This window comes from Stegostoma tigrinum, chromosome 27, assembly GCF_030684315.1.
Source record: "Stegostoma tigrinum isolate sSteTig4 chromosome 27, sSteTig4.hap1, whole genome shotgun sequence".
Classification (NCBI taxonomy): domain Eukaryota; kingdom Metazoa; phylum Chordata; class Chondrichthyes; order Orectolobiformes; family Stegostomatidae; genus Stegostoma; species Stegostoma tigrinum.
The window spans coordinates 766,941-788,579 of NC_081380.1; the positions used below are offsets into that span (position 1 = coordinate 766,941).

At 46.5% G+C, this 21,639-nt stretch overlaps 1 protein-coding gene across 3 annotated transcripts in view; it reads right to left on the bottom strand.

The window, feature by feature from the left end:
* Positions 1 to 15,681, bottom strand: part of sumf2 (sulfatase modifying factor 2) — a 51,509-nt gene extending 35,828 nt beyond the window's left edge. Inside the window, exons 1-3 of one of the 3 annotated variants that reach the window (XM_059655540.1) lie at positions 15,528 to 15,624; positions 10,539 to 10,620; positions 10,021 to 10,165 (exon numbers count right to left, since the gene is read on the bottom strand). In XM_059655540.1, coding sequence (XP_059511523.1) covers positions 10,021 to 10,160 — 140 coding nt within the window. In that variant the 5' untranslated portion in view covers positions 10,161 to 10,165; positions 10,539 to 10,620; positions 15,528 to 15,624. Of the gene's footprint in view, positions 1 to 10,020; positions 10,166 to 10,538; positions 10,621 to 15,527 lie in introns of all 3 variants that reach the window. The other 2 variants (XM_048557457.1, XM_059655539.1) reach the window with 2 other exon arrangements.
* Between the last annotated feature and the right edge of the window lie 5,958 nt (positions 15,682 to 21,639).

The window sequence follows — 21,639 nt, forward strand, 5'->3', positions numbered from 1 at the left end:
CACCACCAACCCAGCCATTCACTGCCCAATCACTCACTCTTGATCACAGCAAAGTGATGGAAGATGTCATTAAATACTTTCAAGCAGCACCTGCTCAGTGACACCCAGGTTTAGATTCCACCAGAGCCACTCAGTTCCTGACCTCATTACAACCTTGGTTCAGGCAAGGACAAAAAGTGCTGAATTCCAGAGGTGAGTGGCGAGTGACCATCCTTGACGCCAAGGCTGCATTCGACAGTGTGGCATCAAGGGGTTATACTCTCCGGTGGTTGGAGTCATATCTGACACACGGGAAGATCATGGTGGCTGTTGGAGGTCAGTCGTCTCAGCTCTAGGGCATCTCTGCAGGAGTTCCTCAGGGTCGTACCCCTACGCCTAACCATGTTCAGCTGCTTCATCAATGACCTTCCCTCCATCATAAGGTGAGAAGTGGGGATGTTCATGGATGATTGCAATATTCAGCACCATTTGTGACCCTTCAGATACTGAAACAATCAAATGCAACAAAGGTCTGGATAATATCCAGCCTTGAGCAGGTATTTGGCAAGAGACATTCAATCGCAATCAACATCCTGGGGCTTACCATTGAAACTCATGTAGCCACTATATTTATGTAGTGTGGCCAAAGAACAGGTCAGAGGCTAGGAATACTGCAGCAAGTAAATCACCTCTTGACTCCTCAAAGCATGTCCACCAACTACAAAACAAGTCAGGAGTGTGATGGAACAGTGGCCTAGAACAGTGCAGCTCCAACAATACTCAAGAAGCTTGACACTATTCAGAACAAAGCAGTCTGCTTGATTGGCACTATAACAATAAGCATTAACTCCTTCCACCACTGGCGCTCAGTAACCGCAGTACGTATTGTCTACAAGATGCACTGCAAAAATTAAAGATCCTCAGGCAGCACCTTTCAAACCCACGACGACTGCCATCTAGAATAACAGGGCAGCAGATATATGACAACACCACCACCTTCAAATTCCTCTCCAAGACACTCGCTACACTGACTTGGAAAAATATCGCCATTCCTTCACTGAGACTGGATCAAAATCCTGGAACTCCCTTCCTAATGGCACTGTGGATCAACCCATAGCTGGTGGACTGCAATAGTTCAAGAAGGTAACTCACCGCCACGTTTTCAAGGGCAACCGGGGACAGGAAGTAAATGCTGGCCAACCAGCAATGCCCACATCCCACAAAATGAAAATTTTATAAAAGCATGCCAAAAACCTTCTTCACCATCCTATCGACCTGTGACTCCACTTTCAACTAACTATAAACCTGTACCCCTGTTTTATAACACTCCCCAGGGGCCCTACCATCCACAGTGCAAGCCCTGCCCGGGTTTGACCTACCAAAAATGCAACATCTTGCATTTGTCTTAATTATTCTCCGTTTACCACTGCTCAGTCCACTGTCCCAGTTGATCAAGGCCCCACTTCATTGCTAGATAAGCTTCATTTTTCACTATACCACCAATCTTGGTGTTATCCAGGAACGTACTCACCAAACACCTGAATTGTTGTCCACAATTTTTATATAAAATAACTAGTAACAGTGGACCCAGCACTGATCCCTGTGGAGCAACGCCGGCCACAGGCCACCAGTTTGAAAAACAACCCTCTACCACCACCTTCTGTCTTCTAAAGACAATTTTGTATCTAACTGGCTTGCTCTCCCTGGATCCAGTGAAATTTCACCTTACTCAACACCCCATCATGCAGTGCCTTGTCAAAGACCTCACTAAAGTCCACGTAGACAACATGGACTGCTGGACTGCCCTCATTCACTTTCTCAGTCACCCCTTCAAAATCTCAATCAAGTTTGTGAGACTTGGATTTCCCGAACATAAAGACATGCTGACGAGCCCAAACGAGTCCTTCCTCTCCAAATGCCTGTGGATCCTGTCTCAGAGTTCCCTCTAACAACTTACCCAGCAGAGTATTTCCTCTCTTGTAATTCCTCTCCTCAAGAAAGGAAATAGGGAAATCCCCGGCAATTATAGACCGGTAAGTCTCACGTCTGTCGTCTGCAAGGTGTTAGAAAGGATTCTGAGGGATAAGATTTATGACCATCTGGAAGAGCATGGCTTGATCAAATACAGTCAACACGGCTTTGTGAGGGGTAGGTCATGCCTTACAAACCTTGACGAGTTTTTGGAGGATGTGACTAGAAAAGTTGATGAGGGTCGAGCTGTGGATGTGGTGTATATGGACTTCAGTAAGGCATTTGATAAGGTTCCCCATGGTAGGCTCATTCAGAAGGTCAGGAGGAATGGGATACAGGGGAACTTAGCTGCTTGGATACAGAATTGGCTGGCCAACAGAAGACAACGAGTGGTAGTAGAAGGAAAATATTCTGCCTGGAAGTCAGTGGTGAGTGGGGTTCCACAGGGCTCTGTCCTTGGGCCTCTACTGTTTGTAATTTTTATTAATGACTTGGATGAGGGGATTGAAGGATGGGTCAGCAAGTTTGCAGATGACACAAAGGTCGGAGGTGTCGTTGACAGTGTAGAGGACTGTTGTAGGCTGCAGCGGGACATTGACAGGATGCAGAGATGGGCTGAGAGGTGGCAGATGGAGTTCAACCTGGATAAATGCGAGGTGATGCATTTTGGAAGGTCGAATTTGAAAGCCGAGTACAGGATTAAGGATAGGATTCTTGGCAGCGTGGAGGAACAGAGGGATCTTGGTGTGCAGATACATAGATCCCTTAAAATGGCCACCCAAGTGGACAGGGTTGTTAAGAAAGCATATGGTGTTTTGGCTTTCATTAACAGGGGGATTGAGTTTAAGAGTCGTGAGATCTTGTTGCAGCTCTATAAAACTTTGGTTAGACCGCACTTGGAATACTGCGTCCAGTTCTGGGCGCCCTATTATAGGAAAGATGTGGATGCTTTGGAGAGGGTTCAGAGGAGGTTTACCAGGATGCTGCCTGGACTGGAGGGCTTATCTTATGAAGAGAGGTTGACTGAGCTCGGTCTCTTTTCATTGGAGAAAAGGAGGAGGAGAGGGGACCTAATTGAGGTATCAAGATAATGAGAGGCATAGATAGAGTTGATAGCCAGAGACTATTTCCCAGGGCAGAAATGGCTAGCACGAGGGGTCATAGTTTAAGCTGGTTGGTGGAAAGTATAGAGGGGATGTCAGAGGCAGGTTCTTTACGCAGAGAGTTGAGAGAGCATGGAATGTGTTGCCAGCAGCAGTTGTGGAAGCAAGGTCATTGGGGTCATTTAAGAGACTGCTGGACATGTATATGGTCACAGAAATTTGAGGGTGCATACATGAGGATCAATGGTCAGCACAACATTGTGGGCTGAAGGGCCTGTTCTGTGCTGTACTGTTCTATGTTCTAGTATAGCCACCCTCCAATCTTTAGGTATTTCACCCGTGGCTGTCAATGATTCAAATATCTCCCGCCAAGGGCCCTGCAATACGCTTCTTCAGAGCCTAGGTATTTTTCTACCTTAATGCATTATAAGACTTACAGATCCCCTCTTTTGACACTCTGCACGACTTCATTATTTATTTCCCCAAGCTGCCTAACATCAATGCCCTTATCATTAAATACTGACAAGAATATTCATTTAGGATCTCACCCATCTCCTATGGCTCCGCACTTAGATGACCTTGTCGACCTTTGAAGGTCCTATTCTGTCCCTAGTTACTCTTTTGCCCTTCTTGTACTTGCAGGATCTCTTCGGATTCTCCTTTACCTAATGGGCCAAAGCCATCTCATGGCTCCTTTTAGCCCTCCTGATTTTTCTCTAGCATACTCCAAAATCAATACCCAAGCAGTTCACTTGATCCCAACTGCTTCTACACATCATATGCCTCCTCCTTTTCCTTGACCAATGCTTCAATAACCCTAGTCATCCAAGGTTCCCTACTCCTGCCAGCCTTACACGCTAGCCCTGAACACACAACCTCACTTTTGAAAGCTTCCCACTTACCAGACATCCCTTTGTCTGTGAACAATTACCCTCAAACAACTTCTGAAAATTCCCAAGACCATCAAATTTGCCCCTGCCCCATTTTAGAACTTTAACTTGTGGTCCAGTCAGTTATTTTAAAACTAATGGGATTAGGGTCACTGGTCCCAAATTGCTCTCATCACTTGCCTTGCCTTATTTTCCAAGAGGTGGCCAAGTTTTGTGCCTTCTTTAATAGGACTGCCTACATATTGCATGAGAAATTCTTCCTGAACATCAAATTTCTCTCTGTCCAAGCCCTTAGCATGATGGTAGTCCCAGTCAATGTTAAGAAAGTGAAGATCCCCCACTATTACAATACTATTATTCTTCAGTTATCCTGACATACTTGCTCCTCAATTTCCTGCTGACTACTGGAGGGCCTATAGCACAATGCTATCAGCAATCTCCTCTTTGTTTTTCCTCAGTTCTACTTGCACTGACTCAGCAGACAAACCCTCAAGAAGCCCTCTCTCAGAACTGTTGTGATGTTCTCCCTAGTCAAAAAACACAACGCTCCCCTCCTCTCTTGCTTCCCCTTCTATCCTTCCTGTAGCTTCTGTACCCCAGAACATTGAACCACAAGTCCTGTCCCTCCGAGTCCCATGTACTCATCCATGCCCCGAGTTCATTTGCCTTACCTGTCAGGCTTCTTGCATTGGAATCAATGCAGTTTAACCCAGACTTCCCTTGCTTTCTGCATGCTCTTGCCTGCCCTGTCCAGTATTAGGTTTACTAATACTGCATTTACTATTTAACTTGCTCTCATTAACTTTCATAGTGTCCTCAACCTTCTCTTTTGTCTTCCTACTGCTTTTGATGCCACCCTCCCAACAGACGAGTTAAAACCGTCCTAAGTGGCTTGGCTAATCTAACCACCAGGATATTGGTCTCCCTCCAGTTTGAGTGCAACCCATCCCTCTTATACAGGGCACCTCCACCCCAAGAATCCCAATCCCTGCCCCTGCACCAGCTCTCATGCCACATATTTACCTGCCAAAATTCTCCTATTCCTACTCTCAATAACACGTGGCACTGGAAGTAGTCCAGAAGTTGATACCCTTGAGCTCCTGCATTTTAACCTTCTGCCTAACTCTCTATAATCACTCCTCAGGGCCTCATCCTTTTTCCTAGCTTTGTAGTAGTCTCCTACTATAAACATTCGCTTGGACTTTGCCTGTCCCTAATATACAGCACAGCCAGTGATGGCTGGCTGCTGCTCCTGTATTCCCGAGGAGCTATTCTTCCCACAACAGTATCCAAAATGGCGTACCTGTTTGACAGCGGGATAGCCACAGGAGACTCTGCACTATCTGACTGCCTCTTCTAGTGGTTACCAATCTGCCTGACTGAAGCTGTGTTGTGACTATATCACTATAGCTAGTGTCTACCACACTCTCTGTCCCTGTACGGTCCTGTGTCCAACTGGTGAAACACACGGTCTGTGAGGAGCTGCATTCGGTCACACTTCCTGAAGTCACAGACATCAGGGAATCTAGACTGTTGCCTGATCTTGCACATTTGGCAGGAGGAATACACCAGTACCCTAGCTGTCATCGTTGACCCTTGACAGTACAGCAGAAAGAATCTTATCTTGCTCTTATCTCGTTTCTGATTATCCTCAAATGAAGCCTGGTAATGCGCCAAATCCCATAGTTAAATCTCCAACAGCAGTCCCATCACACAGCAGCGCTTCTCAAAATTGCCACTCCGAAAATAGCCAGTCCACGATAGCTTGCCTGCCTTTTGTTCACTCCTGGCCGATCTCTAGTGACTCCTCCCTGAATCCTCCTCGATCATCTCTCAGCAGCACCCTCTCTAGGATGGACTAAAGGGCTTTTTCCTGTGCTGTAAACCTCTACGGTTCTAAGCCTTCCTTCAAAGCACACTTCATCATGATTTGAAACCATGTTGCCATTCCTTCACTAGCATTGTTGAAAATCTTGGAACTCACCCCCCAACCACATCGTAGGCGCATCTACACCACTTGATCAACAAGTAAGGCCAAAAACACTTCCTCCAGGATAATCTTTCTTCAAAATTGCACAGAGGTCTTGTCTCACCTCCACCATTTTCTTGTTTTCCATTATCGTTACTCAATCTCATTGTTTCTCTTTCTCTCTCTATACCAAAAGTTTTTTTTACTAATTAAATATTTTGTGAAACTTTTACTATCCACTTTTGTATTACTTCTACTTTTTTCTTCTCATTTTCTGCTTTCTCCTTTTCATAATTTCACAAAATCAAAGTCAAAATGACCAGGCAATGAGCGTACAAGTACTTCAAGTATAGATAATAAAATGTGAGGCTGGATGAACACAGCAGGCCAAGCAGCATCTCAGGAGCACAAAAGCTGACGTTTCGGGCCTAGACCCTTCATCAGAGAGGGGGATGGGGAGAGGGAACTGGAATAAATAGGGTGAGAGGGGGAGGCGGACCGAAGATGGAGAGTAAAGAAGATAGGTGGAGAGAGTATAGGTGGGGAGGTAGGGAGGGGATAGGTCATCCAGGGAAGACGGACAGGTCAAGGTGGTGGGATGAGGTTAGTAGGTAGCTGGGGGTGCGGCTTGGGGTGGGAGGAAGGGATGGGTGAGAGGAAGAACCGGTTAGGGAGGCAGAGACAGGTTGGACTGGTTTTGGGATGCAGTGGGTGGGGGGGGGGGGGGGGGGGAGAGCTGGGCTGGTTGTGTGGTGCAGTGGGGGGAGGGGACAAACTGGGCTGGTTTAGGGATGCAGTAGGGGAAGGGGAGATTTTGAAACTGGTGAAGTCCACATTGATACCATATGGCTGCAGGGTTCCCAGGCGGAATAATGAGTTGCTGTTCCCACAACCTTCGGGTGGCATCATTGTGGCAGTGCAGGAGGCCCATGATGGACATGCCATCTAAAGAATGGGAGGGGGAGTGGAAATGGTTTGCGACTGGGAGGTGCAGTTGTTTGTTGCGAACTGAGCGGAGGTGTTCTGCAAAGCGGTCCCCAAGCCTCCGCTTGGTTTCCCCAATGTAGAGGAAGCCGCACCGGGTACAGTGGATGCAGTATACCACATTGGCAGATGTGCAGGTGAACCTCTGCTTAATGTGGAATGTCATCTTGGGGCCTGGGATAGGGGTGAGGGAGGAGGTGTGGGGACAAGTGTAGCATTTCCTGCGGTTGCAGGGGAAGGTGCCGGGTGTGCTGGGGTTGGAGGGCAGTGTGGAGCGAACAAGGGAGTCACGGAGAGAGTGGTCTCTCCGGAAAGCAGACAGGGGAGGGGATGGAAAAATGTCTTGGGTGGTGGGGTCGGATTGTAAATGGCGGAAGTGTCGGAGGATGATGCGTTGTATCCGGAGGTTGGTAGGGTGGTGTGTGAGAACGAGGGGGATCCTCTTAGGGCGGTTGTGGCGGGGGCGGGGTGTGAGGGATATGTTGCGGGAAATACGGGAGACACGGTCAAGGGCGTTCTCGATCACTGTGGGGGGAAAGTTGCGGTCCTTGAAGAACTTGGACATCTGGGATGTGCGGGAGTGGAATGTCTTCTCGTGGGAGCAGATGCGGCGGAGGCAGAGGAATTGGGAATTGGGGATGGAATTTTTGCAGGAGGGTGGGTGGGAGGAGGTGTATTCTAGTAGCTGTGGGAGTCGGTGGGCTTGAAATGGACATCAGTTACAAGCTGGTTGCCTGAGATGGAGACTGAGAGGTCCAGGAAGGTGAGGGATGTGCTGGAGATGGCCCAGGTGAACTGAAGGTTGGGGAGGAAGGTGTTGGTGAAGTGGATGAACTGTTCGAGCTCCTCTGGGGAGCAAGAGGTGGCGCCGATACAGTCATCAATGTACCGGAGGAAGAGGTGGGGTTTGGGGCCTGTGTCGGTGCGGAAGAGGGACTGTTCCACGTAACCTACAAAGAGGCAGGCATAGCTGGGGCCCATGGGCACCCCCTTAGTCTGTAGGAATTGGGAGGAGTCAAAAGAGAAGTTGTTGAGTGTGAGGACGAGTTCAGCTAGGTGGATGAGTGTGTCGGTGGAGGGGTCTGGTCGGGCCTGCGGGACAGCAAGAAGCGGAGGGCCTTGAGGCCATCTCCATGCGGAATGCAGGTGTACAGGGACTGGACGTCCATGGTGAATAGGAGGTGTTGGGGGCCAGGGAATTGGAAGTCCTGGGAGGAGGTGGAGGGCGTGGGTGGTGTCACGGACGTAGGTGGGGAGTTCCTGGACCAAAGGGGAGAAAACGGAGTCCGGATAGGTGGAGATGAGTTCAGTGGGGCAGGAGCAGGCTGAGACGACGGGTCGACCAGGGCAGGCAGGTTTGTGGATTTTGGGAAGGAGATAGAAACGGGCCGTGCGGGGTTGGGGAACAATGAGGTTGGATCCCTTTTCCGCACCTACACAGGCCCCAAACCCCACCTCTTCCTCCGGCACATTGATGACTGTATCGGCGCCGCCTCTGGCTCCCCAGAGGAGCTCAAACAGTTCATCCACTTCACCAACACCTTCCACCCCAACCTTCAGTTCACCTGGGCCATCTCCAGCACATCCCTCACCTTCCTGGACCTCTCAGTCTCCATCTCAGGCAACCAGCTTGTAACTGATGTCCATTTCAAGCCCACCGACTCCCACAGCTACTAGAATTCACCTCCTCCCACCCACCCTCCTGCAAAAATTCCATCCCCAATTCCCAATTCCTCCGCCTCCGCCGCATCTGCTCCCACGAGAAGACATTCCACTCCCGCACATCTCAGATGTCCAAGTTCTTCAAGGACCGCAACTTTCCCCCCACAGTGATCGAGAACGCCCTTGACCGCGTCTCCCGTATTTCCCGCAACACATCCCTCACACCCCGCCCCCGCCACAACCGCCCTAAGAGGATCCCCCTCGTTCTCACACACCACCCTACCAACCTCCGGATACAATGCATTATCCTCCGACACTTCCGCCATTTACAATCCGACCCCACCACCCAAGACATTTTTCCATCCCCTCCCCTGTCTGCTTTCCGGAGAGACCACTCTTTCCGTGACTCCCTTGTTCGCTCCACACTGCCCTCCAACCCCACCACACCCGGCACCTTCCCCTGCAACCGCAGGAAATGCTACACTTGTCCCCACACCTCCTCCCTCACCCCTATCCTAGGCCCCAAGATGACATTCCACATTAAGCAGAGGTTCACCTGCACATCTGCCAATGTGGTATACTGCATCCACTGTACCCGGCGCGGCTTCCTCTACATTGGGGAAACCAAGCGGAGGCTTGGGGACCGCTTTGCAGAACAGCTCCTCTCAGTTCGCAACAAACAATTGCACCTCCCAGTCGCAAACCATTTCCACTCCCCCTCCCATTCTCTAGATGACATGTCCATCATGGGCCTCCTGCACTGCCACAATGATGCCACCCGAAGGTTGCAGGAACAGCAACTCATTCCGCCTGGGAACCCTGCAGCCATATGGTATCAATGTGGACTTCACCAGTTTTAAAATCTCCCCTTCCCCTACTGCATCCCTAAACCAGCCCAGTTCGCCCTCCCCCCACTGCACCACACAACCAGTCCAGCTCTTCCCCCCCACCCACTGCATCCCAAAACCAGTCCAACCTGTCTCTGCCTCCCTAACCGGTTCTTCCTCTCACCCATCCCTTCCTCCCACCCCAAGCTGCACCCCCATCTACCTACTAACCTCATCCCACCTCCTTGACCTGTCCGTCTTCCCTGGACTGACCTATCCCCTCCCTACCTCCCCACCTATACTCTCTCCACCTATCTTCTTTACTCTCCATCTTCGGTCCGCCTCCCTCTCTCTCCCTATTTATTCCAGTTCCTTCTCCCCATCCCCTTCTCTGATGAAGGGTCTAGGCCCGAAACGTCAGCTTTTGTGCTCCTGAGATGCTGCTTGGCCTGCTGTGTTCATCCAGCCTCACATTTTATTATCTTGGAATTCTCCAGCATCTGCAGTTCCCATTATCTCTGATACTACTTCAACTAGAGGATGTGTTTTGGGAATATTACTTCACACAACATAACTACAATAGATACAATTACTAATTATTTAAAATAGGTTTAAAATCATTACATTTCTCTGACCTAAATTCCACATTGGTAACTGGATACTGGTTTAAAGCAAATGGTTTTACAGTCACTCTTCTGATTGGAGATTCGCCATCTCTAGCATCGGCTTCATCAGTACCCATGTGAAAAGTGCCACCAGGCAGCTTCACTACCATCGAATCTAAAAGGTAGACACACAGGTTAGAAAAAACAACAAAGAATGCTAAGGAAGACAATAAATATCTATCAATATCTCTTTGTAATTTTATGTTACCATCTACAATGTTGCCCAACTTTGTATCATCAGCAAATTTGGATATATGACTTCCTCGACCATTATCCAAATGGTGGAAAACAGTTCAGAACAACACAAGTGCACGTCTGAATTTTGTGCAGCGCATCATAAAAGACAGGTCCTTCGGGAGTATGGCATGTGTAAGTGTACTTAAATAATAAAGTAGGAGGCCAAAGGAGGGCCACAAAAATATATTTGGCAGACAGGATTAAGGAAAACACCAAGGCTTTTTATAAGCATAGTAAAGTCAGAGGATTACCTCGGAAAGAACAGAGATCAGAGGGGCAATCGGTGTGCGGATACAGTGGATGTAGGTGAGGTCTTAAACGAATACTTCTGATCTGTATTCAGAGAGAGACAGACATTGTAGCCAGAGATATCAGTTGGGATGGGGAAGTTCTAGGGCATATTGAGACTAATAAGGGAGAGGTATTAGACATTTCAACGGCATACAGGCACATATAACCCAAGGGCCTGATGAGATACATCCCATGCTGCTAAGGAAGGCTAGGAGGAGATTGTTGGGGCCCTGGTGGATATATTTAATACTTTGCTGGTTACAAAGTGCCAGAGGACTGGGAGTAAGCAAGTGTGATTCCTTTGTTCAAGAAGGGCAGGGATAGGACGAGAAACTCCAGGCTAGTTGGTCTGATGTCAGCAATAAAAAACAAATTGCCAGAAGAGCTCAGCAGGTCTCCCAGCATCCGTGGAGAGAAATCACGGTTAACGCTTCAGGTCCAGTGACCCTTCCTCACTGGCCTAGTGGTATTATCAAGGACTGTTAATCCAGAGACCTAGGATAATGTCCTGGGGTTGAATCCCGCCACAGATGGTGGAATTTGAATTCAATAAAAATCTGGAATTAAAAATCTAATGGTGGCCACAAATCCATTGCTGGTTGTTGGAAAAACTGATCTGGTTCACCAAATATCTTTTCAGGAAGGAAACTGCCATCCTTACCTGATATGGCCTACATGTGACTCCAGATCCACAATGTGGTTGACTCATGGCTTACAAATAGAAGACAAAGCATTATGGAGGAGGGTTGCTTTTATAATTGGAAGCCTGTGACCAGCTCTGTACCACAGGGATCGGTGCTGGGACGCTGGCTGTTTATAATGTATATTAATTACTTGGACGTGAATGTAGAAGTTTTGACTAGTAAATTTGCAGATGACATGAAAATTGGAGGTGTTATTGATAGTGAGGATTAGATTCCCTACACTGTAGAAACAGGCCCAGTGACCCAACTAGTTCACACTGCCCTTTGGAGCATCCCACCCAGACCCATCCCCCTATAACGCACACATCCCTGAACGCTACGGGCAATTTAGCATAGTCAATCCACCGAGCCTGCACATCTTTGGACTGTGGGAGGAAACCAGAGCACCCAGAGAAAACCCACGCAGACAGGGGAGAATGTGCAAACTCCGCACAAACAGTTACACGAGGCTGAAATCGAACCCGGGTCCCTGGCACTGTGAGGCTGCAGTGCTAACCACTGAGCCACCATGCTGCCCTGAATGGTCTCAGGCTAGTCAGCTGGTAAATTAGGCACTGCAATGGCAGACAAAATTTAACCCTGCTAAGTGCAAGGTGACGCATTTGAATGGTCCAGTAATTGAAGGACATACACAATGAATGATAGCTCCGACCATACGTAATTGTTACTCGGGTAAATGCATGTTACTTAAATGTGAGATCAACAGCAATTTAAGGACAAATCATGTTTAATAAACTGGAAGAGGTCTATGCAGACTTGGGAACATAAGAACAGAAATAGGCTATCCAGCTCCTCAAGCCAGTTCCACCATTCAATGGCTGACCTGTGGCCTAAGTCCATGTATGCCTTTGGCCTCTACCTTTACCTAACAAAAGTTTATCTATAACCAATTTAAAACTAACAACCAAGCCTATATCCACTGCCTTTTGTGAAAAAGTTCTAAACATCCACCACCCTGAGGTCCTCATAACCCCTGAAGTCCAGGTATTATTCTTGCTATCTTTCTAAGCCAAGGTGCGCAGATCAGCTTACTGCAAATTAAACATCCAGTGCAAGGGTGAACAATCAGTACAATCTGAAGGTCATATTAAATTAGCTTTCTTGATTATTTTCTGCACCATATCTTCTCCTGTATCCATCTTCAATCAACCTCCCCCTCTCTCCCTATTTATTTCAGAACCCTCTTCCCACCCCCCCATTTCCGAAGAAGGGTCTAGGCCCAAAACGTCAGGTTTCCTGCTCCTAAGATGTTGCTTGGCCTGCTGTGTTCATCCAGCTCCATACTTGTTATCTCGGACTTCAATTCCTCATCTCTTTGGACTGAATGCACGGTCTAAAACTTCATACCATCTAGAAAGTACCCTGATTTATCCTTTTTCAGTCCAAATGGCTGACGCTGAACTCCATCTGCCATTGACTTAGTCTATCAATATCTCTTTGTAATTTTATGTTACCATCTACAATGTTGCCCAACTTTGTATCATCAGCAAATTTGGATATATGACTTCCTCGACCATTATCCAAATCATTAATAATGTGAATAAATGAGACCCAAACACAGGGACACCACAGGCAGATCTGACCAAGTATCCGTTATCCTTGCTTTCAGTCGTCTGCTACTCAACCAACTTCCTAGCCATGTCAGTAATTTGCACTCAGTTCTGTGGGTTTCTAACTTAGTCAACAGTGCCTTTTGTGGAAATTTATCAAGTTCCTTCCAGACGTCTGTCTCAACAACATTCAGAGACATTCCCTGTTACCTCTTCAATAATTCTGAGGTTGTCAGGCATGACCTAACTGTCATGAATCCTTGATAACAAAGTGTGGAGCTGGATGAACACAGCAGGCCAAGCAGCATCTTAGGAGCACAAAAGCTGATGTTTCAGGCCTTGATCCTTCATCAGAAAACGGGGAGGGGGGAAGAGGATTCTGAAATAAATAGGGAGAGCGGGGTAGGCGGATAGAAGATGCATAGAGGAGAAGATAGGTGGAGAGGAGACAGACAAGTTAAAGGGGCAGGAATGGAGCCAGAAGAGGTGAGTGTAGGTGGGAGGGGATAGGTCAGCCCAGGGAGGATGCACAGGTCCATTTCCTACCTCCTAACCTCATCCCATTCCCTTGACCTGTCCGTCCTCCCCAGACTGACCTATCTCCTCCCCACCTCGACTGGTTCCATCCCCACCTCTTTGACTTGTCTGTCTGCTCTCCACCTATCTTTTCTATCCATCTTCTATCCGCCTCCCCCTCTCTCCCTATTTATTTCAGAACCCTCTCCCCTCCCCCTTTTCTGATGAAGGGTCACAAAACATCAGCTTTTATGCTCCCAAGATGCTGCTTGGCCTGCTGTGTTCATCCAGCTCCACATTTTGTTATCTCTGATTCTCCAGCATCTGCAGTTCCCATTATCTCTGTCATGAATCCATGCTCAGTCTCCCTGATTAATTAAAAATTTACAAGTTGTTCAGTTAGCACATCCTTCCAAAACCCAATGTAGTGCTATGCCCTGAGCAAATTTGGGCCTCACTAAATAAAAGAAAAATAGGAAAGAAATTGGTTGAGTGACAGGAAATAAAGTAACAGTTAACAGATGTTTCTCAAACTGTAGAAAGGTTTGCAGTGGAGCTCCTCATTGGTCACGATTAAGATTCTGTTCTCCCTGATTTAGAAAAATGAACTAGCTCTTGGTATTATAAAATATTACAAAATTTTGAAGTAAGTTGAAACTTGGACACATTGTAAGGATGTTAAAACTTCAAAATGACTGCCAGGTTGGTGGATTGAGCAAATAAGTAGCACAGTAACACAGAGGAATGATTGATATTGGGAGCAAGAATACCAGAAGCCAATATAAAATTGTAGAAGCATAGGCACCGGAGCATGCATAAGTCATTGAACTGAACACAGAAAGCCTGGTTGAGAGCGCGGTCATTAAATTATACTTGAGTTTTATGAATAGAAGCATAAAGGAACAAAAACATGGAAGTGATATTAAAGCTGTACAAACCCTTATCCAGTCTCAATTATAGACCTGGGGGCACTATGCTTAAAAGGAGAATGTGAAATAATTAAAGGATGCAAGAAGGATTGACAAGTATGGTTCCAGAGATGAGGAACTTTACTTATTACTGGAAATATTGGGACTGTTCTTTGGAGAGGGGCAAGAGGAGATTTGATAGAAATGTACTAAAATCCTAAGGGGCCTGGACAGAGGAGATGATAGAAACTTCTCTCACTAATGGGAAGATTAAGAATCAAACAAGACATATTAAGTATTTAGCAAAATAAACAATGGCAACATCAGGAAAATCATTTTCATACATCAAGTGTTTTGGATTATAAAGGCACTGCACTCAAGAGTGACAGAGGCAGATCACTGGATCATTCAAATTTGACTAGGAACATCTAAAAAGGTAATGGTAGTGTAGAGGGAGACAAATAATGGTAATGTTCAGGACAACCGGAAAAGAGTAGGAGAAAAAGCTCAAAGTAAATTATAACCCAGCACCCCCACCCCCACTATCCTTACCACATACTACTTATAGCCAACCCATACCTGTACATCCTCCCTCCCTATACCCCACTAGTTCCATATAGCTCACAGCCATCATAACCCTATGCCCAGCCCTTCACACCCTTCCAACACAACACAACACAGCACAGAGCAGAGCAGAGCAGAGCAGTCACATCCAACTCTCTACACTAATGCACCCTTCCCTCCCAAAATCCCTGCACTTGTTACATCTCACCTCAACCTTTTTCCACCTCCCTGCAAAACCCTTCCCAAAACTCTCGCCATCAGCACGTACTGCTCTCAGCCAACCCATTCCAACACACAGCTCCCTTCCCATCTCCTTTCTCCACTGTGTTCACCCTTCCCCAAATCTGCAAACCACTAGTCACTCCACTCTCAGATAACAAAGTGTGGGGCTGGATGAACACAGTAGGCCAAGCAGCATCTCAGGAGCACAAAAGCTGACATTTCGGGCCTAGACCCTTCATCACTCCACTCTCCTCCGTTTTACCCATCACCGCCCTTTCTTCACCTCTTGACCCACCGAACCGCACTCCTCTTCCCCATTTCACCTCTTTTGCGCCTTGTCACCAGCTCCCTCTCCCTTCATTGCCATTCCTTCCACACACCACTCCCACATCTCCATGACCACACTCCTCTCCTCTGTCTCCCTCCTGCTCGGCTCCAATACACACATTCCACCCTTTCCCTCCCGGTCCGGTCAGGTCACTGACCTGTGGCTGTGGCTGTGGCTGTGGCCGTGGCCGTGGCGGCCGCCGCCGCTGTCCCCCACTGCCAGAGGCAGAGGAGGAGCCCGTAACCGGCTCTCGGACGATGATAGCTCCTCATTGTCGCCGCCGGAACCGGAACTAGACCCGCTCCGCTCCGTTCCCATGACAACCTCGGGCGGGACTGGGCCGGGCCTGAGATGCTCACAGATGTTGGGGTGGTGGATGGAGCTGCACTTCTAGCAGAGCGTTCACTGCAACTGGATTTCGGTATGTTCCGACGCAGAGAACTGCTGTTGTCCTGAAACTTAAGTCAAAGAACAAAGGCCAGAGAAAGTAAAATTGTGCCAACTTTTGGGTGATCTTGGAACTGGCAGTCATTGGGCCATATTCCCACGTTAGCGTAAACAGTCAGAGAACACGCCTCAGCAAAAGCAACGCTTTTCGGTAACTTATGGACGGCTTTTCAATGTCCCCATCACTACTACCTAACTCCACACCCCCTTCCACTTTCCACAGCGGATAAATCACTTAAAAATTAATCTCCTGCCTGTCCCACTATCAGCCTGAGGAAGCAGGCAGCAAACCGGGGTCTGAGGGACAGAGCTTTCAATCATTACTCTCCACATGGACCTGAACTTGTCACCAACGTGGAAAATATCTGACTCATTATTGCACAAAAGCACATTCTTCCTGTCCACTCCAGACTGGAGCAATCCGGTCAGCACCTTGCCCTTGTACCTCCACAGACCTGCAAATTTAATTTCAAGAATCCACCTAAAATTTCTTTTGAAATAATTGTCTCCACTTCCACTGCTTGCAAACAAGAATGGAAAACATAACGCACAAAATTTCATCGGTGCTTTTACTATTCACAATCAAACCCAAAAACATAGATTAAACATGAATTAACAAGTTGGTTGTATTTGATTTTAAACTATTACATATGAACTAAGACAGATTTCACAAAATGCTTGTCAACTGCAGATCTCACTGTTCTTGTAAGGTAAAATTTCTACAAATTTATATTATCTAACTGGTTCAGAGGTAGTAAGGACTGCCAATGCTGGAGAATCTGAGATAACAAGGTGTAGAGCTGGATTAACACAGCAAGCCAAGCAGCAGGAAAGCTCACATTCAACGTCAGCTTTCCTGCTCTTCTGATGCTGCATGGCCTGCTGTGTTTATCCAGCTCTACAGCTTGTCATCTTCTATATCTTGTATGATCTCACTGATGTTTCACTAAAACGTCTCAATTCTCTCCATTTAACTAAATCTACCATTTCTCTGCCCATTTTGGCGTAATATTTGTGTTGTGTTGCAATCAATTTGTAAGATCCTCACTGTATGCCAAGCCTCCAAATTTGGTATAATTGGAAGATATTGAAATTTTGCTGTGTATTCTATATGTCCAAAGTATTTACAGAAATGAAAACATGTGGTTCTAATGGTTGCTCTGTCTTGCTATCTTAGACTCTGTGATGCGTGTAACCTGAAAAATAACCTTATATCACAACTTTCTTGTTTTAGAGTCACACAATAATACAGCACGGAAACAGGCCCTTCTGGTCCATGTTGACCATGGTGCCCACTCAGCTAGTTCCAATCGCCTGCATTTGGGTCCAAATCCCTTTAGACCCTTCCCATCCATGTACTTATTCAAATGTTATTTTAAAAGTTGTTATTGTATCTGCCTGAACATTTTCTCCGGCAGTGCATTCCATATATGCACAACTCTCTGCATGAAGAAGTTGCCCGTAAGGTCCTTCTTAAATCTTTTCCCTCTTGCCTTAAACCTATACCCTCTAGTTTCACTTGCCCATCCTTCAGAAAAAGACTGTATGCATTCATCCTATCTATGCCCCTCATGATTTTATATACCTCAATAAGGTCACCCCTTATTCTCCTACATTCCAAGGAATAAAGTCCTATCCTGACCAAACTCTCCCTATAAATCAGGCCTACTAGTCCTGGCAACATCCTCGTAAATCTTCTGTGCACACTTTACAGTTTAACTACGTCTTTCCTATAAAAGGATGACCAAAACTTAACACAATGCTCCGTGTGTGACCTTACCAATGACTTATACAACTGTAACATAACATCCCAACTCCTGTACTCAGTGCCTCGACTGATGAAAGCCAGCTTGGAAGTGTGTTCAAATCTGATATGACATTCATTAATCTCAATTTTGTCAGCAAACCTTATGTGGTCCTTTTCAGTTACTTTCCTAAAATCAGTAGATCAATAAAATTAATCATCCACAACACCCCCGTCATCAACCTTCTTGATTACATTATTAACTACGGAATTGGCTGTCAGGTAGCTGAACAGCTTGGGGCCGTGTGCAAGACCGAGAAATCATCAGATCGCCACTAGATCAGGAGTTGTCTTTGTTCTCTGAACTAAAGCTACTTTCAGCCCAAAACAACCAGTTTTATCATTCCTCCAGCTGTTGCTGTAAGCTGTGGCTTGTAATAAGTCAAAGACATTTTAAGTGTGAACCTATGCCTCCGACAAACCAGTGAAAGCTTCCAAAGCAGGAAACCTGAGCAGGAGTGTCCAAGAATCACTTCATCAACTCCAGGGGCAGAACCCACTAACTGCCTTTCCATTCATCCATAACACTTACATTTATTTATCCTCCCTTTATGCAAGGGGAAGTACACAAGGGGATTGATTTTAATTAGTTGAGTTATGCTAACCAACCATAATTGTTTACCTGTAGTTTGAATACTTCTACAATATTTTTTGTTAAAACACAGACCAGGTTTCTGCATTTCTCAATGTGGGTTTGAAAACAGCTAAATGGGAAATTTTGCACACTTTTAAAAATCTTGAACTTTAATGATAATTCTGGGCATGGTCAGGCTTGATTTCCAGTATGTTGCCCGCACAGAATATGACTGTAGTCAGAATGCTGGCAGGGCCCATAGGATTTAAATTTTGATTTGATTTATTATTGTCACATGTACCTAGATACAGTAAACAATTTTGTTTTACGTGTGGTACAGGCAGATCATACCACACAAAGTGTATGAGAGTAACTAAAACGAGTGAGAAATGCAATATTATGGCTGCAGAAAGAGTGAGATCAACCATTAAATTTAAAATTTAGGAGGTATCCATTTTCAGTGACCAGTGCTTTCAGCCCTTTTTTTTCACTGATGTGGAGTAAATCAAATTGGTTGAAGAGTGGCATCTGATATAGGGATGCTCAGAAGGAGGCAGAGATGGATTATCCAGAGGCACTTTCAGCTAAATATAGAACATAGAACATTACAGCACAGTACAGGCCGTTCGGCCCTCGATGTTGTGCCGACCTGTCATACCGATCTCAGGCCCATCTAACCTACACTATTCCATGTATATCCATATGCCTATGGATGCAAATACATCAGACTTACCTTTTGCAGTGATGAATTGGACTCCCTCATTGTTGCGTGATACTTGTGGAGCCTCGTCCTCCTCCAGTGTATTACTTAATTGTTTACCAACATTCACAACTGGATGTGGCAAAACTATAAAGCTTAGTTCCGATCAGATGGAATTGCTTAGCCTGATCTATTGCAAACTGTCTCTCCTATCATAGACAGGTGCATCTGCGACAGTAGTTGATGAGCACAAGGTAGATTTTTCTCTTCACCCCTTGCTCCAAACCTAGTCTACCAGCTGATCCTTTTAGGTCTCAACAAGCTTAGACAGTAGCAGTGCTACCAAGCCAATCTTGGTGACGGAAGCAAAGTTCCCCAACCAGAGTGTACACTCTGCCCTTGTCACCCTCTGTGCTATCATCAAGTGACATCCAACGTGGCGGAGTATTAATTCATCAACAAAGGGCAAGCAATAAGGGGCAATCAGGTTTCCTTGCCCATAGTTATCCTGATGCTGTGAGATTTCATGTCTCAGGGCAATTCCTTCCCCACTGTATACCCACTGTGCCAACATCTCCAGTCAGTCTGTCCTGCCAATAGGAAACACCATACTACTAGATGATGATAATGATGATATCTGGAATATTAACTGCAAAATGAAAATTATCAGACTGTTGCTGTACTAGTTTGCGAAAGTTTTCCCAGTTTTGGCATAATTTCGTAGATGTCAGTCAGGATGACTTTGCAGTATTGTGTTTGCTGTTGTCTTTTCTGATACCAAGGCTGATGACATGGTCTGTCCGGTTTCATGCCTTTGTAATGATTTGATGCAACTGACAAACAACATATATTTCAATCCATGAGGCCTGACAGGTAAGGCAGATGAACTCAGGGCACGGTGGGAAACATGAGACTGGGATATCGTAGCAATTACAGAGAAGTGGCTGAGGAATGGACAGGACTGGAAGCTTAATGTTCCAGGGTATGGATACTATAGGAAGGATAGAAAAGGGTGCAAGAACTTAGAAATATCAGAACTTAGAAACAAGGGGATGGCCACTCTGTTGGAACTGTATTATACACTCCCAAATAGCCGGCAGAGGGACCTAGGACCTTTTGTTTTCAGTGGCAGCAGTGCGAGTCAGAATGCCAATGGGAAGGTAAGGTGGGTTTTGTTTCTCCTTGTATAAAAAACTTACCTCGCGCAGCAAGCGGCCCTCTTGTTTTCAGCGGCAGGTGTGTGGAGGGAACGTGAGCCAGGAAGAAACAGATAAATTCGGGCATTGGCTAAACCTGAAACACTACATGTGTTGTATCTCCCACCCATCCTTGTCCTCTAACCAAAAAAGACTGTGTGGAGGTTCGGTAAAGTAAGGCTTTTATTTATTCTTGTTCTGGAAATCTAGAGTAGAGGGAATGGAAGCTAGGGCAGTTGCATTCTCCTCTTGCAGGATGTGGGAGGTAAGGGTCACTGCTGGTGTCCCCTCTGACTTCACCTGCGAGAAGTGCACCCAAATCCAGCTCCTCAAAAACCACATTAGGGAACTGGAGCTGGAGCTGGATGAACTCCCGTCCATTTGGGAGGCTGAGGGGTGATAGAAAGGAGTTGTAGGGAGGTGGTCACACCCAAGGTACAGGAAAAAGGTAGCTGGGTAACTGTCAGGAAGGGGAAAGGGAATAGGCAGACAGTGCAGGGATCCCCTGTGGCTGTTCCCCTCAATAATAAGTATACCATTTTGGATACTTTCGGGGGGGATGACCTACCAGGGGAAGGCCATAGCGGACAAGTCTCTGGCACTGAGCCTGACCCTGTGGCAAAGAAGGGAAGGGGGGAGAATTTGAGCGAAATTGTAGTTGGGGACTTGATAGTAAGAGGCACAAAGAGGTGGTTCTGTGGAAACAAATGAGGTGAAAGGATGGTATGTTGCCTCCTGGGTGCCAGAATCTGTGACATCATGAATCGTGTCTTCAAGATCCTTAAGGGGGAGGGTGAGCAACCAGCAGTCATGGTACACATCGGTACCAATGACATAGGTAGGAAAAGGACTGAGAATGTGAAATATGAGTACAGGCAGTTAGGTTGGAAGCTGAAGTCCATGACAAACGGTAGTTATTTCTGGATTGCTACCAGTGCCACATGATAACAAGGTAAGAAATAGGGAGAGAGTGCAGATCAACATCTGGCTACAGGGCTTGTGTAGGAGGGAGGGCTTCCATTGTATGGATAATTGGAGCACATTCTGGGGAAGGTGGGACCTCTACAGTAAGGACGGGTTGCACCTGAACTGGAAGGGCGCAAATATCCTGGGAGGGAGGTTTGCTAGAGGTGTGCGGGAATGTTTAAACTAGTTTGGCAGGGGGTGGGGAACTGGATTTATAATTCGGAGGATGAAGTATTCGGCCTTCCAAAAGACATAACAGGGAGTGAGGTGGTTTATAAAGAAATGCGGTCGATGGAGCGTAGTTGCAGATTCGGAGATGGTTTGAGGTGTATATACTTCAATGCTAGAAGTATCAGAAATAGAGCAGATGAATTTAGAGCATGGGGTAGAGCTGGATGAACACAGCAGGCCAAGCAGCATCTTAGGAGCACGAAAGCTGACATTTTGGGCTTCGACCCTTATTCAGAAATGGGGCAAGGGAAGGGGGTTCTAAAATAAACAAGGAGAGGGGAAGGCAGATCAAAGATGGATCGAGGAGAAGATAGGCGGAGAGGAGTCAGACAAGTCAAAGAGGCGGGGATG